At 40.8% G+C, this 26,536-nt stretch overlaps 1 protein-coding gene across 1 annotated transcript in view; it reads left to right on the top strand.

Annotated features, from left to right (window-relative positions):
- The window catches only part of ddb1 (damage-specific DNA binding protein 1), a 37,901-nt gene extending 13,512 nt beyond the window's left edge, over positions 1-24,389 (top strand). Inside the window, exons 11-27 of the mRNA XM_071896180.2 lie at positions 663-738; positions 822-930; positions 3,454-3,632; positions 4,367-4,530; positions 5,629-5,736; positions 6,766-6,973; positions 7,241-7,336; positions 7,854-7,965; positions 8,966-9,089; positions 9,676-9,840; positions 10,436-10,530; positions 13,953-14,123; positions 16,143-16,252; positions 18,532-18,701; positions 21,710-21,812; positions 22,951-23,074; positions 24,229-24,389. Of these exons, the coding sequence (XP_071752281.1) occupies positions 663-738; positions 822-930; positions 3,454-3,632; positions 4,367-4,530; positions 5,629-5,736; positions 6,766-6,973; positions 7,241-7,336; positions 7,854-7,965; positions 8,966-9,089; positions 9,676-9,840; positions 10,436-10,530; positions 13,953-14,123; positions 16,143-16,252; positions 18,532-18,701; positions 21,710-21,812; positions 22,951-23,074; positions 24,229-24,312 (2,198 nt within the window). The 3' untranslated portion in view covers positions 24,313-24,389. The remainder of the gene's footprint in view (positions 1-662; positions 739-821; positions 931-3,453; positions 3,633-4,366; positions 4,531-5,628; positions 5,737-6,765; positions 6,974-7,240; positions 7,337-7,853; positions 7,966-8,965; positions 9,090-9,675; positions 9,841-10,435; positions 10,531-13,952; positions 14,124-16,142; positions 16,253-18,531; positions 18,702-21,709; positions 21,813-22,950; positions 23,075-24,228) is intronic.
- Positions 24,390-26,536: the final 2,147 nt, after the last annotated feature.

The following is a 26,536-nucleotide window of genomic DNA, read 5'->3' on the forward strand; positions in this document are numbered from 1 at the left end:
ACCAATCAATGGCCCGCTGAGACAGCGCTGCAACCCTAACATCTACTAACACATTAACATTTGACAGATGGAATAGTTAACGCTAATTTGAGATGTTTATGGAATATTTTCCTTTTCTAGCCGTGTAGAATGATGTACAGTAACTACTTTTTTAAAAAATATGTTTCACATTTTCACAAATTGAAACAAGACATAATACACACACGCACAACATAACCCATAATTACACATGTAAAAAAAAAGGAGGGTTGGGTACAATGGTAAAATAACAGACATAGATGTTGTAAAAAGGACAACTACTAACTCTAGCTTGTCATTTATAAAATCCCAAAGTATACCGAACACAATAGTATAGTTTTCAAAGCGTTAAAACAATTTACATATCATTGTAAGATAGAGCCGTCCAGCGGGAGATTTTCCATGTAGAAGATAAAGGGTTGCCATATCTTATCAAATGTTTTAATCCTGTTCTTCATCAGATACGTTATCTTCTCTAAAGGGATACAGTTATTGATCTCTAATAACCACATTTCAGTTGCGAGGGGTGTATCTGATTTCAATTTCTTTGCTACACACTTTTACACATAGCTAAAAGTGTTTCTGTAAGTTTAGAGACTAGTAACTTTTCTCTCTCACATCCTCTCTCTTTGATTCTCTCCAAGGTCTGTGGCCACTCCGCTCTGAGGCAGGCAGAGAGACGGACGACATGCTGGTGCTGTCTTTCGTGGGTCAAACACGGTGAGTCCTCGCCGTGCATCGAGCCAGATAAGTGTAGAGTCGATTCTGAATGCCTTATCTCAAGAGTGTGTTTTTACCCCCAGAGTGTTGATGCTGAGTGGCGAGGAGGTCGAGGAGACTGAACTTCCAGGCTTCGTGGACAACCAGCAGACGTTTTACTGTGGCAACGTGGCGCACCAACAGCTCATCCAAGTACATACGTGCACTCCCACACACACACACACACACACAACTAGGGCTGAACAATTAATCGAAATTTTATCAAAATCGCAATATGGCCTACTGCAATTTTCAAATCGCAGGAGGCGCAATATTTGTTAAAGGCGAAATGTGTGTCAAAATACCATTTTAAATTAAATATTGTCGTGTTGCAGAGATGTCCTGGCCTACACATCATATTCTACAGACTTAAGAAAGCATCTTTGTTTGGTACAGATCCCCGCAAAAATCAAACCATAATCATTTAAATACGTTTTTCAATGAAAATGAAAATAATGATGTAAAAATTATCATTCCCTCTAATATCGCAAATCATATCACAATTGCAATATCAGTCAAAATAATCGCAATTAGATATTTTTTCAAAATCGTTCAGCCCTACACACAACCTTCTACCATCACTGTAAAACACATGCTCAATCCGTCCTCACCAGGAACCTTTTGGCTAGTTTAACATTGAAGTTCCATTATTAATTTTTGAGCCTACTCTCCCAGAATTGGCTGACTTGTGACATTCATAGATCCTCATTCAAAGCATGAATATTGGCTAATTTCAGTTTCAAATTAATAATTTAACTCTGGCCTTTTTCCTTTTAATAAGATATACTTTGCTGGAGCTGTGTCATACATGATTGAAAGAGACAGTCTTGAATATGATGAGTGTAAAATGACTTTTCCTCATGTATTTTACACTTTGTCGAGATGAATATTGCACTTTATTTAAATTAATAAGGGAAGTTGAACTTAATTTAAATTCCAGTTTTAGCCTAGTTTTTTTTAAGAGTGAAACGTCTCGGGAATTCCTCCGACTGTTTGACCTGCAGCCATAAATCTATATGTTGTTATGAAAACACTGCTTGTGTCTCAAGGCTGGCACCTTTTACAAACTGCCCTCCCACTCAGAGTTATTATACTGACCTATACTGAGTTATTAGACTGTTTGACTAGTCTGACTGTTGTTATAGGACCTTTGCAGCGCACTGCCTGCTGCCCTAAGACATGATCTCGTTTCCAATAATAAAAATCAATAGTTCCATGAAAGTATCACTTCCTAGCAAACTATTTAAGTATCATTTCTTCAACAAATAAGCTCCCTAGTTGTTGGGGAAACAAGTTGACTCCCGACGGCCTTCTGATTTCCAAATGAGGAGATGAAATCATTCTACCAAGCAAGAACTCTTCCCTTCTCACATTCGCTACAACAGTTCAGGCACCAGAGGTGAAATTTAAACTGCATTGAACAGAAGTGCTGTGATTTCAACTACATTGCGAACGACCCTAAAACCGGACAATTTCATCTTCATAACTGCTTTCAAGGACTCTATTATGGATATTATCTCGAGTATATGCTGTAGTTTCACATCCCATTAACCTACTCTGTTATGTGCTCCCCCTAATATTTTAACGCCTCCATTTATAGCATGGCTGTTCTTTTTACTTGCTGCTGCTGCTTTCACCCATTTCTGAATAGTCTATTAATGAGGCTCCTTTAGCTTTTGTTTTTCCTCTGAATCTTGTCTTACTCTCCATCTTGCTGTAATTTCCGTCGATGTTGCATGCCCCTCTGTCAGATTATTAATTTATGGGTGTATTATAGTTTTATTTTTTCCCCTGTATCTCCTTACTCCCAAGAGGCTTATTGCCAGTTAGTCGCAAACCCTTTTGACACATGCAATATGTATTATTATCAAATTAACTTTTCCGGAAAAGGTAGCGGGTCTGGTTTGCAACTTGAAAATACAGCCAGCTTATTCTGATGTTTTTGTAGTGGCAGTCATGTTTTAAAACTTTGAAAAGTTTCATGTAAGGAATTTCAGTTAGCCAATTATCTCAGATTTTTGCCTTTATCTATTGTTCATTTTGTTTTCGCCTGAGCCTTATTCGTTGGTATCAGTGTTTTGATTAAATTGTTATTATTTTTAGTTAGTTATTCCTTTAATACATTTGCATTTTTGTTGAATTCTAGTCAGCAGAATTTAATTTTGGTCTTATCCAGTTCAGTCAAATTTTCCCCCTTTATCTCGTTTAACATCTGTATTGGCTGCAATAGGCCTACTACTACTTTCCTTAGTTTATCTGGACTCAAGGATATACTACATGCACTGTATGTTAAATAGTTGAAGCGGGGTGAAGAAATTTATGTTCTCGCCAAAGGGAAAAACATAGTCTTATCACATTCTCATCACATTTACAAAAATGCAAAGTTCATAGAAAATGTTGTTACCCAGCTTTTTTTTCTATAAAACTTTCATGATAGGATGTACGTGTTTTTTTAAATATATATATTAAATGAACACAAATCCACAACCCTGACACCTGGCACATTCTGGTGACCAAATGGATTAAGGTCCATGCCATGCCATGGGTTTAAATCTGGTTCATGACAAATGTGCCGAACCCCACTTCCCCTTCCTTTTTGTCACTTTCCAGAAATACTGTGTGAAGTAATCTTCAGAAGGGGTAAAATATGACCTGCCTTACTGTGTGTTCATTCAGATCACATCAGGCTCTGTGCGCCTGGTGCTCCAGGACAGCAAGGCCTTAGTGAGCGAATGGAAGGAGCCACAGGGCAGGAACATCAGCGTTGCCGCCTGCAACCACACCCAGGTGGTGCTGGCCGTGGGACGGGCCCTCTATTACCTCCAGATCCTGGCTGGAGAGCTCAAACAGATCAGGTAGGACACGTGTGCATACACTCAAACCAACCAACCATGTGTTCACACCCTGTTCTGACTGATTGGTGCAGTGTCAGAGAGTGCATCCATGTAGTGTCCTCGTGCAGCTACAGAGTTTTGAACAGGCAAATCAGGTATTTTTCACTGCTTTGGCATTGCCATTCATAACATAACATAAAAAAAAAGATAAGATTACTTCAGAGCTTACCAACGATGGATACTGCTTGCCAAGCATAATTTTTGAGACATTTATTCCTGTAGAAGTAGAATTAGGAAGCTTTGAATGGCTGTAATCAGCGTCCTTTTTGCGCTTGTCAGGCAGAGCTATTGTTCATGAAACAAATTCACATCAGTGAGGAAACAAGGAAGCACAGAAATCTGATTGGCTATTGACGGCTAAAGACCGAGAAAAGTTTGACGGTGTCCAGCTTATCTCAACTGACAAGCTTGTTGACTTTAAACACATGGGTTGAGTTTCCCCAATTGCTCAGTTTTATAGGAAATGAATGGACCTCTGGTGACTAGGTCATGGTGTTGCTCGCAGTGTAAAGACACGGTCAGATGTGCAACATTCTCAAAATCTCAAATATAACTGCTGCTTAGTAACACTAACACATTTTTGTGCTTGCCATTACTACTTTTCTTCCACTATGCACAGTCCGCACTCACACAATGTGCCAGGCAGCCTGCTACTGTTTTTTCCTCACATCCCCTTCTCTTTGCACCTTGCTCAGCACCACAGAGATGGAGCACGAGGTGGCCTGCCTGGACATCACACCCCTGGGGGAAGGTGGCGGTGAGTCACCCCTCTGCGCTGTGGGCCTCTGGACCGACATCTCAGCCCGTGTGCTCAAGCTGCCCTGCTTCACAGCCCTGCACAAGGAGATGCTGGGGGGAGGTGAGAGGAAAAAAGGGAAAAAAGGGAGGGGGGGCGGGGGGTTGCAGTGATAGCAAAAAAGTTGGCTGGGCTGTGAGGAGAGATTGGTGGACAGAGATAATGGTAAAATGGTGGGTGAAGTGTATTTGTATTGCCAATTAATTTTATTGCTTTAGGTAAAAAGTGTTTATTAAGTACTTAAGTACTTACTAAGTGCTTAATGAGTACTTAAACTGACCTGCCAGCCGGACCGCATTTAGCATACCATTTAGGCATTTCAAAAGTATGTTAACTTAGAATGTTAAAATATGCAAGAGCAGTCTTGACTACTTTTTTGGCTCAACTTATAAAAAAGTCAGCAGTCAGTGGAGACAGTTTCATAACATCACGAACTAGCACAGGCAGGACCCTTATTTTCCGATTAAAATGTTTCATCCAAGAAAAATATGTCTGCTACTCTTTCCCACAATGACACACATTTCCTGCATGCATTTGATTGACAGCTGCTCGATGCACGAACACTGCAGAGTGTACTCTGACTCCCCTAACAAGCACAATCTGACTGCAGAAATAAGTCCTTTGTGAGTTATGAACGGCAAACCTTTCCCATCAATAGCTAATAGGCTATTCTAATTGTCTTTATTTGATAGCTGTCATTTGGAGCAGAGGATATTCCAACAGCTGCAATTCAGCTTTGTGTTAGTTTTTGTTAATAGATGGATTCCATTTTCTAATCGAGATTCAGTTTTTCTTTGTGTGTGTTTACGACAAAATGGCCCTATATGTTTGTGTGAAAGTGTGTATGTCATTTTATCTGTATGCACATCAATCAGAGGCATTGTTTTGCTTTGATTTGACTGGCTTCTGTCAGTGACAGTGGTCAGCAGGGACAATGTTTCAGAACAGGCAAAGACAAAAGACTTAACCTGCTGCATTCAAATGTTCCCATCTCAGAAAGTTACCAGCCCGTCTGACAGGTGACCCCTATTGATTTATCCGCCAGAGTCAATTTTTACTGGCATTTAGCACTTGGCAGGTGTTCATTTCTGGCCCTGTGTGTGTGTGTTACTCCATATCGGGGCATAAATAAATCATTCAACTCTGTGTGTGTGTCCCCAGAGATAATCCCTCGTTCAATCCTAATGACCACCTTTGAGGGCAGCTACTACCTTCTATGTGCCCTTGGAGATGGAGCGCTGTTCTACTTTGGTCTGGACCTGCAGACAGGTACGTCCTCCAACACTAACACAACCTCCCTTGGTAGACCAGGGCTTCTTCTCATGCTTAGGAACCCCGTATAAGGCCATGGCAGCTGTCACGAGAGTTTCATTTGCAGATGTCTTTTCATACAGAACTGCATAACTGTCAGCACACTATTTGGATGCAACGGTAGAGAAAGCAAAATGTGAAAATAAAGCATTCTTCATTTTTTGCTTCAGACCCTCTGGGACTTCCTGCAGTATCTCATCAGGTCCCTGAAGAAACTACTGTTAGAACTCTGCTTTTTGATTGAGAGCCTGTTGTTTGCCTACAGAAAAAGATGCAATGATGTAACCAAATGGTGTGATTTCATACACTTTACCCTGCACCACCAACAAGCTATAGTTGGGTCCAGTGTCTGAAATCAACTTTTTGGCTCACCTGCCAAGCATTGGTAAACTAAAAAAGAAAATACCTGCCATGGATAATTTTTACCAGCCAAAATAATGAATATTAATGATTAATACACAAAATAATTAATAAATATGCATAATATACATGTTACCCTACCCGTTTTTAATTCTGTTTCATGTCAGAATCAGGTACTGTGTGTTAATTTAAAACTTGGTCACTGACTTTTACAATGGATCCTTTTCTCTTCCTCATCTTTTTTTTCTTTTTGGTCACTTTACCCCTGATATGTGTCGCCACATGGGAGTAACGTTAAGTTTCAACTAACTTTAGGCTAGTTAACCATCCACACAGCGGAGAAACAGATGTTTTAGATGCTCGGTCAGCAAGTGTACAGTGGTCAGCAGGGACAAAGTTTGAGAACAAGCGCATATATAGACCAAAGACTATATATAACTGAGGCAGTCAAATGTTATTATCTTAAAAAGTCACTAGCCAGTGTGGCAGGTGACCCTTATTGATTTATTCACCAAGACCAATTTTCACTGGCATGTGGCGCTTGGCGGGAGGTCATTTCGGACCTGGTTTAGGTCAGTAGAGCCCTCCCTTCAAACTTGTGTTTGGCTCTCGTCTCCCCTGCCCCAGGCGTCCTGAGTGAGCGTAAGAAGGTCACCCTCGGCACCCAGCCTACTGTGCTGAGGACCTTCCGATCCCTGTCCACTTCCAACGTCTTCGCCTGCTCTGACCGGCCCACTGTCATCTACTCCTCCAACCACAAGCTGGTGTTCTCCAATGTCAACCTCAAGGAGGTCAACTATATGTGCCCACTCAACTCTGAGGGCTATCCCGACAGGTCAGCGGCACCACTCTTCACACTTGTGCGTTTTTCAGTCTGAAGCTGCAGAGGAAAATGTCGTTCTTTCATGTTTTCTTCCTTTGTGCTAAAGGAGTTCATAAACACGCAAGCTTCACTGCTTCTGTTTTGATCTTTGAGCAGAGACAGTTGGCTCAGATGTGTTTTCTGTTGATTACTGAAATGCATATAATGAAATTTTGTTTGGTTGCAGGGAGTTGATGTATTGTTTTTTCCTCTTCCATTAATTTGTTGTGTCTTTGACAGTCTGGCTCTAGCCAACAACAGCACTCTGACTATCGGTACCATCGACGAGATTCAGAAACTCCACATCCGCACTGTTCCCCTCTATGAGTCTCCCAGGTCAGTTACCTTGTCAAATATCATTACTGTTACATGTTATCATTACTAAAAAAGCCTAAATAGAAGTATAGTGTAAATCTTGGACCATGCAAATTTGAAAAAAATATATGACAAATTCAAGTTAGACTCCAAGTTAACATTTCAGCACTATAATTTGTACAAATAGACTATATGTTCTTGGTGTCCACAATGTCTTTACCTGTGTGTTTCTGCTTGGCTTTGGTTTGACCAATGTCCTCTTTGTGCATTTGTTCTGTGGATGGTTTTACATCTGTTGAATGAAATATTTTTTTTGTTTGATGTCCCCTCTTTTTTGTACACATATGCATAGGGCATACATCTAAATGAGAGACCTGACTCAGCTCTCGTTACATAAGTTATTGAACGATTTATTGTTCATTGAAAACGGAAAGCAATCTATCGGGGCACCTTGTTTTGTTCTTTCCATGTTTAACATCTCCTCCGTACCCTTTCTTTTCTCATCTCTCTTCTCGCTCTCACCCTACAACCCCACCAGGCGGATCTGTTACCAGGAGGTTTCCCAGTGTTTCGGGGTGCTCTCCAGCAGGGTGGAGATTCAAGATGTCAGCGGCACCACTTCTGCTGTACGCCCCAGCGCTAGCACTCAGGTAAGCTCCATGTTCTGTTTTGGTTGCTAACTGCCCAAGGGCTTGTTTGTTTTCATATCCTTATCTAACCAGGCAAGCTGACTAAGAGAACATATTATTTATAACATGAGACTGGGAGCTTGTCAGGACAACAGATGTCTTGTCCTGTTAGCCACCTAGCAGCTCTATTGCAGCAGTTAGGATTTTAAGTGCCGTGCTCTTGGGCATTTCAGTGGTATTTGTCAAAGGTGGGGAGAGCACCTCTCCTTCAAATCCCCCTCCTAGATTTTCTCAGACAACCAGGATTTAAACCTTCAGGCTATTGTGTACCAGTCCACTGTCTGGTGTTTTTCAGAAACACCCCTATGACATGTTGGCAGTGAGTAAATGTGACAGCAAGAGAGGAAGAGCAGGCCATTTCTTTCTTTTTCAGTATTTCACCTACTCAAGCAGGACGTAGCTGTGATGAGACAGTTTGAATTAAGTTCAAATTAAATTAAGTTAAATATCATCTTCCGTTAAATCCTGCTCAACATAATCCTCTTCTCAGCTGATTTGTTGCCAAGGAATAAATAAGGACAATGAGATTTCAGCTGCCAACACAGAATAGCAGGGACCAATTTCTAAAAAGAGACCCACTTGGAGAGCAAATCAAAAAGTTCTCTCAGCCAGGTTTACCATGACAACATGTGTTGTGTCCACTCGCCTTGGCTCTATAGCTTTCCCAGGGGGACAAGTATGCGCTCCCATCTGTGGTGTATTGATTGCTGCAGCACACAACTTTGTGGCGACAAAGGAGAGCCTGAGCCTCTCACACTTGATGACCATAGTTTCCAGAAAGATGTTCACCTGATTTTTATCATTGCACATCTGCCGCTACAGATGGTGCCGACAGTGCTATTGAGCTCAAACAGAAACAGAGAGATTTGTATTGCTGTCCACCCTGAGAAGGCGCTTATTAGGCTTCACTTTCTCTTTTGCTCTCTTCCCTCTCCCATCCTATAAATCTCTGTACCTCCAGGCTCTCTCCAGCAGCGTGAGCTCCAGCAAGCTCTTCCCCAGCAGCACCTCCCCCCATGAGACCTCCTTTGGTGAGGAGGTGGAGGTCCACAGTCTCCTAGTTGTGGATCAGCACACCTTTGAAGGTGAGACAGCCGGATGTACATTTCGATTTGAGCTCACTTAGCCGGAGCTTTCATGTGGAGTGTCTGATGGTAAATACTGTGTTCAACTTGTAAAGGGAGAAAGATCACAGATAGAATCTTAACCCTTATATATACAAGCCTCTTCACACATCAGTCGTTAAATTAAGTATTCCAGGATCGTTGTGCAAACTAGGAATAGATTTATTTTACACTGCCTGGCTACACTGTCACACACCAATTAAAACTTAATAACAAAGGAAAAGAACCGAAAGATGTTTTATCCTATCAACTGACAGATGTATTGTGCTCTTAACACACTCAAGTTTCATTATATGTTTGTGTTGTCACATGACTTTGACTTGAGTCATAATTTTAATTGCTTGAGACTTGACTTGGTTTCTGGTGACTTACACTATTAAAATGATATTGCATTGAAAAGTCCTAGATATTTTGTTTTCTTTAAGATATGAAATCGATACTGGACTCTTGAGTTGTTCTGACCTGACTTTGTATTCTACATTTAGACTTGAGGACTCTAGTAAAGTTGACTTGGTCTCACGTCTGGTGTTGTGTGTCCCTCTGTTAGTTCTCCATGCCCATCAGTTCCTCCCCAGCGAGTACGCCCTCAGCATGGTGTCCTGCCGTCTGGGCAGAGACCCGTCTGTCTACTTCATCGTTGGCACCGCCATGGTTTACCCAGAGGAGGCGGAGCCCAAGCAGGGACGCATCATCGTCTTCCACTACACTGACGGTTCGTAGCCAGGCTGTTCTTAATCTGTCCCTCGCTCATACACACACACGCACACTATCTCTGTCTTGTTTCTCAACCCCCCATCCAGTTTCTCTTTTTTCATCTGCCTCATTTTGCCTTGCTCTCTTTATCCTTCACTCTCTTTCATTTTGTCTTTCTTCTCTCCGGTTTTCTCACTCACGGACACTTTGTCCTACCGTGCTCCTGTTCCCCACCTCACTTAATCATTTTCTTATCATTTCTTATCTCAAGTGTTCTTTCCTTGGCTCACCAGGCTTTACCGATTCCCCTTCTTTCCTTTCATACTCTGTCCTTCTCAAGGTGTATCGCTCGCATTTCACTCCTCCTTTTGCTTTTCATTCTAAACCTGTCTTTCTTTTTGTCCTGATTGCCTCCCTACTCTCTTTCACTCTTTTTTTAATTTTTTTCCCCTCTCCTTCCCGCATCTGTGTGTCTCTCCCTTGTCAAGCAGTACACCATTCTCCACCTCACTCTAACAAGATCTTGTAGTTGCTAGTTTAGGATGGCATTGAGCATGTAACACTTTGAATGCTAACTGAACAGTGACTGACAGACATTGCACTCTTTTCTGCAGGGAAGCTACAGACAGTGGCTGAGAAGGAAGTGAAGGGAGCTGTCTATTCTATGGTGGAGTTCAATGGCAAACTGCTGGCCAGCATCAATAGCACAGTGAGTGGCAACTTGATGTTGTTGCTCAGTTTTCTGACTTAAACCTGACTATTTCTAACATGAGCTAGCTGTACTGCAATATGTTCATGTGCCATATGTTTGTAGACTTGCAGAAAATAATTGCAGCCTCGACATTGAATTTGCATCTAGGTATGCAAATAGAAAGTATAGATTTTATTTTATATTAGGGCTGAAAGACATTAACAAATAATCTAATTGCGATTATTTGACAGAATATTGCAATTGCGATTTAAACTACGATGTTTTTCTTGTCATACATTTTTAGAACTTTACAATTTAAAGAAAAGTGATTCTGCTAAAAAAAATGTCAATGTGCAGGATTTACTGAGTTTGAGTATGATGAAAGATTTTCACCAATGTAGTACTTGAGTCATGGACCAAAGATTACCTGCAGCTCTAAAACACCTTGTTTAGAAATCCAGTTTGAACACCTCTCTCTCTTAAGCAATTAATTGCAGTCTCTGCAATTTGGAAATTGCAGATGTTCATATTCCGATTTCGATTTATTTATTTTTTTCAATTAATTGTTCAGCTCTATTTTATATTATCCAGGAAAGTTTGACTGACCACACTGGCTTTTTTTTCCTCTGCAGCTCTCTGCTTCACACTCACAGTTAAAAACATTCACACCTGGAAGTAGTCCAGTACAATTCAACTCTTTTCTGTTGGCCACTGGGAAGGTGCTGATGAAGTGCCTTGCTCAAGTCCGCCTCGATAGTTGTTCCCACACCAAGATTTACCATCTGGTCCAGGGATTTCAAACCAGCAAACTTCCAGTCATAATCCTGCATCTGTAACCCTTAGGCTGCTACTGCCCAAATGCCAATTAAATTGTCAATTGTAACATGATTGTGCTCCCACTGGAGATTGAAACAACTTACTAGCTGTCTTCTAGTCTCCTATATACAGTTTCTCTATTGGAGGAGACCACTCAACCCCTGGTTTGACCCTGCTCATTTAGCCAAACTCCATACTCCACCACCTACAGTGTGAGAGACAGTTCACACTAAGTCCTGTCTGGATGGGGTTAGTTTTACAGGAGGAGGTCAGATGATATAATTTTCACTGGTATCCAGTCAGTTTAGTCCTTTGCAAAGTGATGTTTTTGATCTTACCACATGACACGCTTCCACTGTTTCTTAGCTAACTCGAAAAATATTTTGTGCGGCCATTTAAAAAAAAACAAAAAAACCTCAGTTTTTGACTATATACTCACCAGCAAGCCAACCTCCGTGTAAGTTGTGTGTTTTGACTTTTTTTGCTTTGTTGACTGGTGACAGTGAAAGTAGTGTGTGATCTATTTCTGAAAATGAAGCGCTCCTCAGTAATTTTGAAGGGTAATTTTGGAATAGATTTATCCCATATGGATTGCTCATTGAAATCGCTGACGTGCAGTATAAAGGAATATTTTCCCCTGCTGTCCCGTAATGCTAATCTCATCCAGACAGAGCTATAGATGGATTAAAAGGATAAAAGACCAGAAAGACAACCTTATAATAAGATATCAAGAGTCTGGTAATATCCATGGATTGCAGACTTCATCAGAAGTCATCACACAGTGAGAATGCCTTACCACCTACTAAAAATGATTTATCATTATATAATTCTGTTTCAATACTTTTGAGCAGCCTGAATGGGAGAAGCATTACAATCCAGCAGCTCTTTAAAGGAAAAATCCACCCTAAAACGCACACAAAAAAAGGGCTATTGGCAATGTACTTTGCATTTCTGGGCCCATTTTGTTTTGTTTTTTTGGTGTATTTTCTTTTGTCGCACAGATAACTGGCAAAATATACTGGCACAACATTATGTCATGTTTTGATATTCCCAGCGCAGCTACAATGGAGTTTGATAGCAGAAAAGGTTTCAGCTGTCTGAAACATCAACAGCAAATGTCAGGTTTTGGTGTCAGTCCCTCCGAATCAAAGAGCAAGGGCTTCTTTCTAGACCCGCAATTTTACACCAACGTTCGACAATCGCACATGGAGAAATCCATCATAGAAGAGCCAGAGATACCAGAGACTGCTCTCTCCACCTACATGTATACAGCAGAACTCCATTTTCTAGAAGTTGTTGAGTCATTCTAAGAAATTGTAGGAAATCACTACATGTAGTAGAAGTAGACGAGGCAGCTTGAGGGAAATTGTGTACTCCAAGAAAGTAAATTGCAACCCATAATAATCACAAAATAACTCCAGGAATGCATTGAGCATCACAGATAGATGATTTTTAACAGTGTAATGGCCAAGCTACACTGGAGCTATCGGGCGTCAGCCATCAAGTGAACGCTTCCTTTAAATTCAGTTGACCCTGCTGCACTGGCTGCGTTGCATCCGATGGCAGCAACCGGAGAGCATCCAGATTCACTTAGATCTAATTCCTGATGGCTGACACTAGAAAAATGAACAATGCGACATCAACCCATTGTTTCCAGTGACTTATCATAGAATTATTTAGCATATAGCTACATGTACATTTTAAGAAATGTTTAAATACAAATAGACTGTTTCTGGTGATGGTACGTCTAGTATGTTCAGTAATTTAAAAAACCAAACAAATAAATAAAAAAGTGCTGTCTTACAGTTATAGGCAACTGCCAGAGAGTGAAAAGATGGCAAACATCAATAGTAAGAAATATTCTCAGCAGTTCTCACAGTGGAGCCCAGAGTCTGAGGGGTCCTCAGCAAAATCAGTCAGCCTACAGCTTAATTTCTTCTTTCATTCTATGGGGATTAGGTTTCACTGTCTGGACCCCCAGGTTTCACTGTAGCCTGCATTGTATTAGAAACCTCTGACCCATTGGCTTGACACTATAAATAGAATATAAAAAATAAATCTCAAATGCGACTAAAAGGTAGGTTATCTATCTTATTTGTAGCCTATCTTTATTATAGCCTTGCTAAAGTCGCAGGTCAACATCTGGCAAGCGATGCTTTGTGGCAAAGTTTAGCCAGCTAAATGTTATTTAACCTGTTGCCCAGATTATGATGATTTACATAGAATGCATTAAATGTTGCTCGCACCCAACTGGTCGGGAATAACCAGTCAAATTAGGGCAGTGGATAATCATAAAGTTATTGAATTGGCCGCTCAGTGTGTAGCAGGTGGAGTGTCACAGCAGTGCGGCTTATGGCAAAGTGACACGCTTACAGCTTCTCTGTAAGAGGGTCCAAGGGTGGATTTTTCTGTTCATCTAATGTGGCAGCAGATGCCCTCAAACCGTCAGTCAGCACTTCAACCTTATAGTCACTGAGGGACTTCATATCCAAAGTGATGGCAATATGGAACCAAAATGTCAGTCAGTTCTTCATATACTGATGGAGCTCATTGTAGATCCTCTACCAGGGCAGATTGTGCCGCACCAAAGGCAAACTGTTCCTCACCATGACTGTCGGTTCCAGGTCCGCCTGTACGAGTGGACGGCCGAGAAGGAGCTGAGGACCGAGTGTAACCACTACAACAATATCATGGCCCTCTACCTGAAGACCAAAGGAGATTTTATCTTGGTGGGAGACCTGATGCGGTCCGTCCTGCTGCTGGCATACAAACCCATGGAGGGCAACTTCGAAGAGGTAAGATGGCACGTCGAAGAGGATTTGGAGAAAATAACCAAGCATGAACTGCAAATGGTATGGGTGCAACAGCTTGTGGAATGGTTAGTGGTTGTGCTGTACCAATAGATAAAAGGCAGTTCAGGGTTTTCGCTTTCAGCCAAGGCCATTGGTTTTCAAAATAGATGATAGCCATCATTTGCAGATTTTTAACGAAATGGTCAGATACCATCTCGCACTTCAAAAGAATATTTAGTTTGTAGAAAACTGAGATTCAAGCTCTAAGATTGAAAACCTCCAGTGAGGAAAAAAAAAGTAAACTCTTGAGCTGTATACACAATATTTAGTTTGTGTCTGTACATCCACATCTGCATGTTGTAGCTTGTCTTTACTGTCTAAATGTAGCGCTGTGTTTTGTGTTTGTTTTTTGTGTTTTTTACGAAGTATTTTAGTCTATGTATACCTTCAAAACAATATTATAGACATGCACATCAAACTTAGGTGCCGAGTTGAGTAGACGTCAAAGGATAGAAGAAGTAGAACACACTATTGCACACATGGCAACGTTTTTCACTGAAAGATTAAAAGGACAATGTTTCAGCTCCAACCGTGTTCTCTGTCTTCTGCCCTATATATACCTCCCGGCCTTTTGATGCGCAGTGTCCATATTGATTTGAGAGAGAGAGAGGATAGATGAAGAGATTTGACCATGAATCACACGCACCACAGAAAGCATGCTGTCTCCGCTCTATGCAACAAGTGAGAGATCAAAGCACTAGAAATATTCAGAACTGGAAAATGCATTGGACTGCCTGAGAATTTTGGATTGGAAGAAGGAATTTTTGACATTTCACAACCAGAAACCGTGTCCCTAGAATTCAAATCACCATGTCTTACTCACGGATGTTTTTGAAATTATGATAATGAGTACTGTGACTACATTTTTTGAATCAATTTATGAAGGCTGTTGATTCAATTAGAAAAACTGAATGGAATGCAGTGCTGCACTTTATGAGTACTTATTTTTTTTTTTGAAATCCTTAATTAGCTCCATAATCAGATTTGAAAATCTTAAAGAATTCAGAATTGTTGAATGGCGTGCAAAAAGCACTATACCTGATACTGATACTCGATTTGTGCTCAGCAGAATATGTCCTACTGGAAATACTTTTGGTACTGCAATTTCTGTACCTCCTACTCAAAAATATTTCCATTTTATGGAAAAAAACAAGGTTTTCTAATACAATTATTAAATTTTAAATGACTTTTAGTGTTTTTCTATGTTATTTTATTTCAGTGTTTTACTTCCTTTGTCGTTTATTTTTTTCTTTTTTGGCCATGGTTTTATGTTTGATTTGAAATCACAACCAGTTAACCAGTCAACCAGCTGCTTGCCACTTATGCTTTAAATAAGTCTCTGAAGTGAGTTGATGTGGTGTATATACTAACTTTCAATTTAAAACTAAGAACAAAAATGAATAAATGTGGGGCAAGATGTCAGTGGAATTGGTAACAAGGTGCTCAGAACAAAAGGAAAGGACAGTAAACAGCATTAAGGCATTCAAGCAAAGACCACTCAATATAATGTGGTTAATAGTTTATTTTGGTGCATTGAAAATCTGTTAGAGAGGCATGTTTGTTTTAGTGGGAGGCCCTGGGGTGTCTGGAGAACATATGGCTGGTGAGACAGTCATTTGAACAGGTTGTATTTTGTAACATGGAGGCATATGCTGTGTGCTAGTGGTTTATTTCAGAGATTTAAGATGAATCTCACATTACAGTGTGATAATATTTTGTATGGACACTTCAGTCTTTCAGTTACAGTAAAGTTTTTTTGTTTTTTTTCTTCAAGGATGCTTGAAATGTCAACCTTTGGATTTCGCATATTGACTCCATCTTTGAATTTCAGTCAGCACTTAGAGCAGCTCATAGATAATGCAGTGTTTACTTGGAGACAAGAAGCATCCTTGCATTGGCCCAGTACCAAATTGTTCTTTACTATTTCACCCAGAACATCTTTTATGTATTTATTTTGGTCAGATTGCACGTGACTTCAATCCCAACTGGATGAGCGCTGTGGAGATCCTGGACGACGACAACTTCCTGGGGGCGGAGAATGCCTTCAACCTGTTTGTCTGCCAGAAGGACAGGTGAGCAGCTGAGCAGAGATAAGCTGCAGGGTCTTCAGTATGTCTGGGGACTAGGTATTACTATAGATCACAGTAAAAAACAATAACAATTATGGCACCGCCACTGATATTAATTACCGTGACCACCGCCACTCTCGTCTGTCATCATCGATGTTTTATTTCCCGCAAAAGGGGGAGCGCTCTAACAAATCGTTGTATTCATGTTGCTGACTGAGTTAACGTGAATGCAGGTCAGTAGCTCTTTATTTGAAACGCATTCGACTTTTTTTATTTTATATGCTGTGATTTGGATTTTTATTTGTGTTGTTCAGAACAATACTTACGTTCTCTATAAGCTAAACCAGCAGTTTATAATTTTGTTTTTTAAGAAAAAGGTCAAATGTCTTGTGATTGATACATTCGTTTTTGAGTAACTGAAGCGTATTACAGTAATGTTTTTAAAGTTTTCATCTTTTTAATAATTATAAAGATAATATCGTGTATCAAGTTAATTTTGGTCAAGATAATCATACTATGAAATTTTCATATCAGCCCAGGCCCACTAGGGACCTCCACACTCCTTTAACCGACCCCACCCACAAAAAATAGGATTTCCATCCTTATTTTACATATAAGCAGGGTCTAGCACAGTGGCGTTTCATTGCACATGAATCTCATACTTTCCCTGATCGTTATGGCTGCTCCTCTATAGGCAGTAATTCAGTCTGTGTGACAGTCAGTGGCCAAATGACCTCCAACCTTTTTCAACAGAATCAACTTTTTGTCATCGATGGGTCCTTGTTTCCACACTTGAGTCCCATGATGCTTTTTAGCAGTGGTGGAAAGAGTACTAGAAAGTCCTACTCGAGTAGAAGTACTGTTACTTGGACGATATTTCACTTAAGTATAAGTAAATGTACAACTGTAAGTAAAAGTAAAAATTAGCTCATTTAAAATGTGCTCAGAGTAAAAGTTAGTTACTTTTTTAGAAAAGAGAACGTTGTTAACTGTGATCTTTTGCATGCAATTCTGAAAGGACGAAAGTACAGAGTTCAAACTAGATTCTTTTAATTTGGAAATTACAAAATAAAGTGCACAAGCAAAGTAAAACCAGGTTACTCTTCTCTTCTTTGCTGACTGACCGTTCGTTGCAAATGGCTCCACAATTTGTCAGTTTACGATTGTCCAGTTTCTGATGCTTATGAAGAGCCACAAAGTTTGTTCTCTATAATGCAGTGGTTCTCAACTTTTTTCATATCAAGGACCCCTAATGTAGTCCACATTAGAGCCACGGACCCCCATTTGATGAGATTTTGCCTCTCAGCCCCAAATCTGAGAATATTTTTATTGCTAGATATGATTTGGTCCAGAATTCCATGTCTATCTGTATTGTAGGTGGAGAGATAACAGTGAAACTATGATCAAAATAGTCATTCTTCTACATGCTCTAATTGTGTTAACTTCTTGTAAATTAAATAATGCTGAAGTTTAACAATTCATCAATTTTCTGGGGACCCCCTGGAAGCCCCTCGAGGACCCCTGGTGGTCCCCGGACCTCACGTTGAGAACCACTGCTATAATGGATGTGATTTAAGCCCCAGCAATGATGGCCAATGCAAAAAATGTCAACACAAGTGCTTTATGACATTTATTAGTAGTAGTAGTAGTAGTAGTAGTATTATAGTGTGGTGTGGTGCCTAATCTTTGCGACAGCATCGTTCTTACAGTTCTTTTGGAAATTAATCCGACATAATTTGACTGTGCTTTCCGCCACTCGACTGCATCGCTCACTTCAGTCGTTTCAGTGTTAGATAAGTGTTGATTTCAGGGAAAGGAAATGTTTGTGTTACAATCATGCCACCACTTGTTATCTACCTAATGCATCAGGTCTCACCACTCAATGCTTTTGACCTTTATTTTTGTCTCATCTCTCTCTCTCTCTCTCTGCACCGTTTCTCACCCTTTTATCCATTATCTCTCTATCATTCTCTGACCTTTTCAAATGTTTGATATCTCTACCCCTCTTGTTTTCTTTTGCCTAATCTATCTCTCTTGTCCCCTCTAATTTCTTTCTTTACCTTCTACATCTGTTTGTTTCTCTCTCCTGATCTTTCTCTTGGCACCCTCATTTTCTTTGTCTCCTGTTTCTATTTGCCTTTCTCTCCACCCCTCTGCCTCCCACATCTTCCATCCTGTAACTTTCTTAACCCACCCTCCTCTTTTGTGTTCTCCCTCCTCCCCGTCTCCTAATATATCTCTCTCTCTCGCTCTCTCTCTCTCTCTCCCTGCGGTCCGTCCAGTGCGGCCACCACAGATGAGGAGCGGCAGCACCTCCAGGAGGTCGGCGTCTTCCACCTCGGGGAGTTTGTCAACGTCTTCTCTCACGGGTCGCTGGTGCTGCAGAATCTGGGCGAGAGCTCCACGCCCACCCAGGGCTCCGTGCTCTTCGGCACCGTGAACGGCATGATCGGTAAGCACAAGGACAGACACACACAGGCGTTCACACACAGAAATACATCATCAGGGCGTCCCGGTGGATCAGTGGTCTCAGTGGTGCTGGTGGGGATCGGGAACCCCCAGGGGGTTGCAACATAATTTTAAAGGGTCGCAAGATGATTTATGGGATAGGAAAAAAGCATATTTCTACTATATAAATTTATTATCATGTCTATTTTTTCTTATTTTTGCTTTTTTACTTCTGAAATACTGAATAGTTTTCAGCCTCTCAGCCTCTGATAATGCATCAAATGAAACAAGGGAGAATCATTCTCTGCACGCTTGTGATAGTGGTTGTGGGTAGGCATCACTTTAATTTTAAGGGGTCATGAGCCAAAACCACTGGTCCAAGGCGTGTACCATGTAACCGCATTGTCCTGGGTTTGAATCCGTCCCAGTACCTTTGTCACATGTCATCTCCCTCTCTCTTCCCCCTTTCCTGTCTCCCTCAATTCTACTGTCCAATATAGCAGAGATGCCATAAAAATAATCTAAAAAAAGAAAAGAAATACATCGTCACTGTCTGGTGAAAATCTCCAAGATGTCAACTCTGCCTTTTTCAGCTTGGCTGCCATGCATTTTTTAGTTTATCCAGTGAGTTTTGAAAGGGTTTCATAAGATCAAGGGTGTTAGAATTTTTTTCAACCCATAGAGGAGCGTGGAATCCTTCAGCTGAAGTTAAAACATGAAAATCGCCAAGATTAGAGTTGGGAGGTTTTCATACGACAGCAGCGACATACTTCTTTTGTGGTAATACGGCATATCAGCACCTCTCTGAGGTAAACACTCTTGCTTTGTGGTGTTGCTCACCGCTTGACACAGTCTTTCACCGGATTTATATGCTGCATCTGAAAAGTCGAGTTATAATTTGAATGCCGTGTTCTTATATATGGAGTCTACCAAGCGTCTGCTCCCCTACTGAGCTGCTTCCCGATGTGCTGGAGGTAGTGAAAATATCCAGTTGTGACATCCGACTTGGAAGCACTCCAGGAAGCACGAAAAAAGATGTTATATCATTTCAGCAAATACAGGAATGTTGGCATGTACATGAGGAATAATTCCAAATTCAGGATGCATTTGCAGAATTAACAAACACAGAGTAATTTCCATCTTTAATTTACTGATAAACACTTGAACAGTTGCCACCAGTTGTCAGTCTGAAGACTGTCTGATGAATAGTGCAGAGACCATTTTCTCTTCCACTGCGTTTGTCCATTAATCTGCTGACTGCAATATGGATGACGACCTCAGTCCAATTAGGAAGAATCACAAACTTCTATCAAAAGCATTAATTTGGAAGCGACTTGTCCCTTTCAGAGAGGTGCAGGTGAGAAATAATAGTTTTACACCCCATTACTCAAATTTAAACTAGTAACTTTCATCCTGGCAGTAATGACGAGAAAGATGAAAAACAAGGAAGCAAAGATCATTTGGACTCAGCCTTAATTTCCCTCTTGCGCTCCCACAGCACCAAACACACAGCACATTATTTCACCCCAGCACCTTTTGCAGTTCTTTCAAAACTCCCCTAGGAAAGTTTAACAGGAAATGAGAACCCCAATTCTACGTTCTAGTAAGCACTTTCCACAGCGGCCGGTGAGTCCAAATGGGCTGCACTGTGTAATGAAGAAAAATGCGGCTGCCATCCTTATCGCTCCTCAAGATGGTGTGATATATTAGATGTTCTTGTGAGGAAACTGCACCACACACAACAATTTTAAGCCAAATATGACCAAGTGGACGACTTCTCAGAGACTTGTTTTGGTCTGCTCCAAGTAATCCGGAAATTGATGATTAGGGTGAGCTGACAAATAGGAGGAAAAGATTACAGGATGTCTGCAAGTCTTGGAAAAAGTCTTAAAATGTCCTGAACTATAGTATCTGAACTCAAGGCTTTTAAAGATCTTGAATTCAGTTAAATACAGCATTTTCGTCTTAAAAGACTTGTGTTCTGACAGGTCTACAGTTGGTATTATATTTATTTATATTTCATTCTGACATTAAAAAGGTATTCCAGTGTCTTGAATCTATCTTCATGAAACTTGCAGACACCCTTTGATTGAATATTCGAACAAATGTATTTTTCTTTATGCGCGGGCTTGCATTCCCCTGTTACTTTTCAACATAGGCAGTTTTGACTGATCCTTCTCACAGAGTGCAAACTGGGGAAGATGAGAGCGAGAAAGAGAGAGAGAGGGAGAGATGGGATGAGCAAGTGGTCGATCGTGGCTTTATTGTGACAGTCTCAGCAATTTATCTGGTGGTTAAAGCAAGACACTGCCCTCCAAACTGCTCCTGGCAGTTTGTCCCTGCGCTCTCACCCTGCGTCTCTCACAGGGATTTCCAGAGAAACAAGTTCTGAACTGTGCATAACCCTTTGTTCACAAGTTTGTCCATTGTTTCTGCGTACTGTCATCCTCGACGCAGGTTCTTTCCCCAGAGCGTCAGAGTAATGCACTCGCTCTCACATAACTTGAATTTCAGCAGGGAGGAGAGTCTGCTACTCCCCCCCCCAAGCAAGTTGACTGTTAAATTTAGCAGGAAAATGCTTTCAAAATAAAGCGGATACATGTTGGAATGGAAATTGCTGTTGAAATATTGAAGTATTGAAACCATATACCTCCAACATCGTCACAACCAACATGAAACTTGCATTATGAAGATGGCAAAACAAATTCTCTTTGAACTTGTTTATTGTTGAGAGATTTTAAGTTATGTTATGAAACTAGTCCTAAAATCTCCTTCCTCCTTATTGCCAGAGCAAAAGTTAGAAAAGTCCAACCTATTCGACATCTATTGCCCTGCGCAGCCGACAGCCACAGCGGGGTGCAAATCTGTCGCTGTCTGTCAATGATCCTTCGCAGAAATAAATGACTTCTGGCCTCCAAAAACCAGACAACACACCAGGATTGCTCTAAAATTCCCTTTAAAGAGATTTGTTGTTGACTGATGTCTCTGTGTGTTTGTGTGTTTGTGCGTCAGGCCTGGTGACTTCCCTGTCCGAGGGCTGGTACAGCCTCCTCCTGGACCTGCAGAACCGCCTCAACAAGGTCATCAAGAGTGTGGGCAAGATCGAGCACAGCTTATATCCTTCTTACGCACGCTCACCACCTGTCAGGCAGAGGGAGAAAACCTCGGCAGCCAGGTGTGGTTGTCATGTAGGCGGTAAACCTGGAGAGTAAAGTGGCGGAACAGCGATGGTTGCTAAAACCAGCTTCGACGGTGTGTGACAGACACTTTGTTGCACCATCTCATGCATGAAATGGCTTGTGTGAGATTGCTGTGCCGCACAGTGGCATGTTGTAATTTAAAATACAGGCCAGCACTAAGTGCTTATCAGACAAATCAAAGAACTCTGAAATTGAAGAGCTGATGTTTTTTGGTTGAGTTGGTTCAGAAACTTTTGTTACAGATGTTGTGAGTTCTTTTGAGTAGCCAGTATTTTGTTCATGAATAATTTGAATCTTAAAAGAATTTAGATCTGATAAATTGCAGTCCAGATAAATTGGAGGGGTGGTGTGTTAAAGGTCCCATATTATTTAGTTTTCATGATTCTGTTTTCAAAAATACCATGACTCAGGATAAGGCTAATGTTCTTCATATTTTGTGAATGAATTTAGTTTAGTTAAACGTTTTAATTGAATTAGTTAAATTGAATGAATTTGAAGACTGAGTCCCCACAGGCAGAACAGTCACAATACTGGACTCTGATTGGTCGACAACAGCAGCTCCTCTAATTTAAATGAGGTAAATGGAGATTTTCCAGTTCAAATGCTTCAAACTGGCCTGAATGGATGGATTTCAGTAATTCTTTAGTGAGGGGAGCCAACCAGGACCAAGTACAGTTGTGATGCATTTATTAGAGTTTGTGGGAAACAGCCTGTAAAAAAAGCAGGAATTTTAGAATGCAATAGCTTAAACTTTGACCACTCAAACAAAATCTAATTTTAACAGTGTCTTCATTTACCATTTCATAACTTCATTTTCCCCAAACGTGAAAACATTGACTTTTTCTCCCAAGTCTCCATATGTTACTAAGTTATGCCCACTGCCTGTTTTTTGCAAACATTAGTCATTGCATTGTTTGACTTCCCACACAAGTAGTTGTTCACCGCGCCTGAGGTGAAATGCGTGTTCGTGCATTTAGAATATGATCCTCTTGCCAAAAGGCCTCAGGCCAAGCAGCTGCAGCCTCTTATCGATCTTCCTTGACTCCGCGGCACCTGGAGGTCTTTCCACACCGAGCGCAAGACGGAGCAGGCCACCGGCTTCATCGACGGCGACCTGATCGAGAGCTTCCTGGATCTAGGCCGGGCCAAGATGCAGGAAGTAGTCAGTACTCTACAGGTAGGAGCACACACGCTTATATGTTGAGCTCTATGAAATATCTTCATATTTTTACCAAATGTGGTTCTTTTTGTCAACTATTATTCTGTCAAATGTGAGATCTCGGGTGATATTTCAGACACCACTGGTCTGATTTTCACAAAACTTGGAGGGACGATGCTTCTTCACACTGTGTCCCAGAGTTTATAAACTGACACTGATTGGCTTAACTCAAACATGATATCTCAGACACCACTGGTACGATTTTGACGAATCTTGGAGGGATGGCGCAGTACGTGTTCTGCTGTTTAAAAACATTACGCAGATTGGCCTTAAGGGGATGCTGTAATTAGAGGTGGAAAATCTCAAACTTTGAATGGTCGTAACTGCTACACCCCTGCTGTGATTTTGATGAAAATTGGAGGAATGATGCATCTTGTTAGTGATTGGCCCAAGGGCTGCCTGCATCATTTGTGGGGGATGACATGTTTCACTTGTTTTTTCTTTCCACATATGGTTGTGTTCTCCATTCATTCTCAATTCAGGATTTTACCTTTTTTAAGTATTCAAACATGCCTGTAATTGCTATTTTTTGTTTTTTTAAGCAAGTATTTGAACATAGTATGTTTCATGGCTTAAAGGTCGCAACATAATTATTTGTGATCTTGTTCTTCAATCTTGTCATCTAGATAGCCCTAAAGCCTAACACTGCAAAAAATACATTGCATTTCTTATAAGTACAGCAGAACATAACAAAAGACACTAAATTATAGTTAAGTTTTTATTTTAGTTCATTTACATAATGATAAAACATGAAGCAAAGTGATCTAAAAAAGTGATAAAATATAATCATTTAATAACAACGTATAAAAAAGAGATGCAGTCAATCTGCAGGCAAAATATAAAAAAACCCACAAAAATAAGATAAAGCAACAAGCGAAGACAACAATAACAGAATCTAAATAGCAGTAGAAATGCCATGATGGAAAATGGCAGAACAACAATGAAAAAATAGGTAAAATGCTCCAGAAATATGGAATACGTACAGACGACTCCCTCCATTTGCATGTAACTATTGCGTTTGTTTACCAATACACAGAATCAGATGTATCTAGAGCATGAGTGGCGCTTGTTCCAGTAATGGAGGCTCAACGTTTGCGTCACTGCGTTTTCAGATAGACGACGGCAGCGGCATGAAGCGCGAGGCCACAGTGGACGAGGTCATCAAGATTGTGGAGGAGCTGACCAGGATCCACTAGCTCCGCCCCTCATCCGGACCCCAGCTGAGTCAGGAGGAGGGTCCAGGGGAGGAGGAGGGAGGAGGGATGATGGGAAAGGGGGCGGGGAAGGGAAGGGTTTGGGTTCGGGGCTTTGTAAATACTTATAAATAAACAGTGTGTGCATGTTCGTCCTTCAGACTTCAATAATTTGTCACCCGTTCAGACCCTGAAGGTGCTACATACTGAGTGTAGTGTTCTTCAATTAGACAAGACTCTCTAGATGAGGTGCGTAGCATCCTGTTGGACAACAAAAAGACCAAAGTAAAGATATTGGTCTGTGCGTGTGTGCGTGCGTGTGTGCGTGCGCGTGTGTGTAAAAGTGTGCGTGCATGCTTGCGTCTGTGTGGAATAACGTGTGACTATATCATAGGAAAAACCCAGAGGTTTTCCCCAGCAGAAAAACACTCTGGGTCGTTTGTGGCTAAATACAAAGGCACTGAGTTTTAGTGGCAGGTTTAGGAGACGCTCTACACCCCATGGCTGTGATCACTGTTGTCGGACACAAGTTGATTATTGGACTTGGCAGAGATACACTTTCTAAGTAAGTTTATTATTGAAGTCTGGAGTAAACAAGCTGTATGAGAAACGACATGAGGAAAATGATAGATTTGTAGCTATTTTGTCTTTGTGATGTTTTCTCCATGTTTCTTTTAATAAAGTTTGCTTTAGTACTGTCTACACCTGTGTCTCTCAGTGTTTGTCTTCCATTCAAACTTTTTCTTACTCAAAATGAGGCCAACTTTATTTTGGATATTATGCAATTTTACAGTTAAATTGCCTCTGGTATTCTAAATATTAAACTTGGGAATAGAACTTGCCAACTTAAAATTGCAGCCCAGTGTTTCCATACTGTTATTACCCGTATAATAGATTCTCATGCAGGCACAGCTCTCTACACAGAAAGGACTTATTTTCTGAATTTGATTCACACAAAGTATGTGGTCTAGACTGAACTGTTTGTATTTAGGCGGCAGATTCTGGTGACTTTGTGCTCTATATGATACAAAAGTTGAATTGCACTTGAGCGAGCTTCCTCCCAGAGTCGATGTTCTCTTCCTTTCTCAGGTTAAAACAGGATCTGGGTGGGAAACTATTGTACTGTGTTACAATCTTGTTATTCTGACCCAGCCAGGCAGCCATAACAGATCTTAGGGAACCAAACAAGGGAAATAAAAAGAAAGGCCTACATCTCCCTGTGTCAATAAATCATTATGGGAGCATACCAAACAGGCAGTGTTTCCATTCCTTCTCGCGTCCTTGTCAGACCTGCTGAACACGCTGAAAATTATGGTGTTGATTTTCTCCAGCGCCTCATTAATTCCTATCCTGTGCATACGTCTTTTTCATCTGGAGTGAACAGAGGAACATTGGGAGACACCAACTCTCTTAGTGGAAGATATCAAAGGTCTTACAGGCTGAAGTATTGGCAGGGTGACAGTAGCAAACCGGCTTCAAAAAGAATTACATTCACCACTGCATCTTTGTAACTCGGGGGATATGAAGCGAACTGGTCAATAACTAACACTGAAGTCTTCTGCCAAGTCTCCGGAGCTATTTTCGTCTTCCCATGACCATCATCAAGCATACAGGCCTTTGTTTTGCTGTGGTGTTTCTTCACCGCAGAGTCTTTTTATCTGCACTGAACTGTTTGCATCCTCGTTCTCCCTCATCGTTAAATCTGTTTGGTTTTTTTCTTAATTCAAAGAAAAGCAACATCCATACCTAAAACAGGCCGGCATCATTCCATATGAACTTAGGTATTTTCTGAAAGGCGTCAGCTGGAGATGGAAGAGCCATTAGTAAGCAGATGAGTTGACTTACACTATAAATAAATATGATGACATTTTCCTGTCATATGTTTCTTTTTCCATGCACTATAAGATTCCATTTGAGTTATTCTATTATTGAAATACATAAAAGGAAAATCCTTCATATGTTGAGGTTGTTAAATGTATTAATGTGAACAAAATGTGGTAATACCTCCCTTAGGCCCATGTAACCTTTACAATGCTTTTACCAAAGTCTCTGCACACACTTCAGAAAATGGGGCACATGATAGTGCATTGCAACAAATACACAACCACATAAGCCACAATGTCTGTTTTTACTAATGTTGACTAGACCGGTTGTTGAAAATGCATTAGTAGTCAAAGGAAAATCCATCCTAAAACACTTTCACACTGTTAATACCAGCTATTAGTGT

This window comes from Centroberyx gerrardi, chromosome 1 (genome assembly GCF_048128805.1).
Source record: "Centroberyx gerrardi isolate f3 chromosome 1, fCenGer3.hap1.cur.20231027, whole genome shotgun sequence".
In the NCBI taxonomy this organism is placed as follows: Eukaryota; Metazoa; Chordata; class Actinopteri; order Beryciformes; family Berycidae; genus Centroberyx; species Centroberyx gerrardi.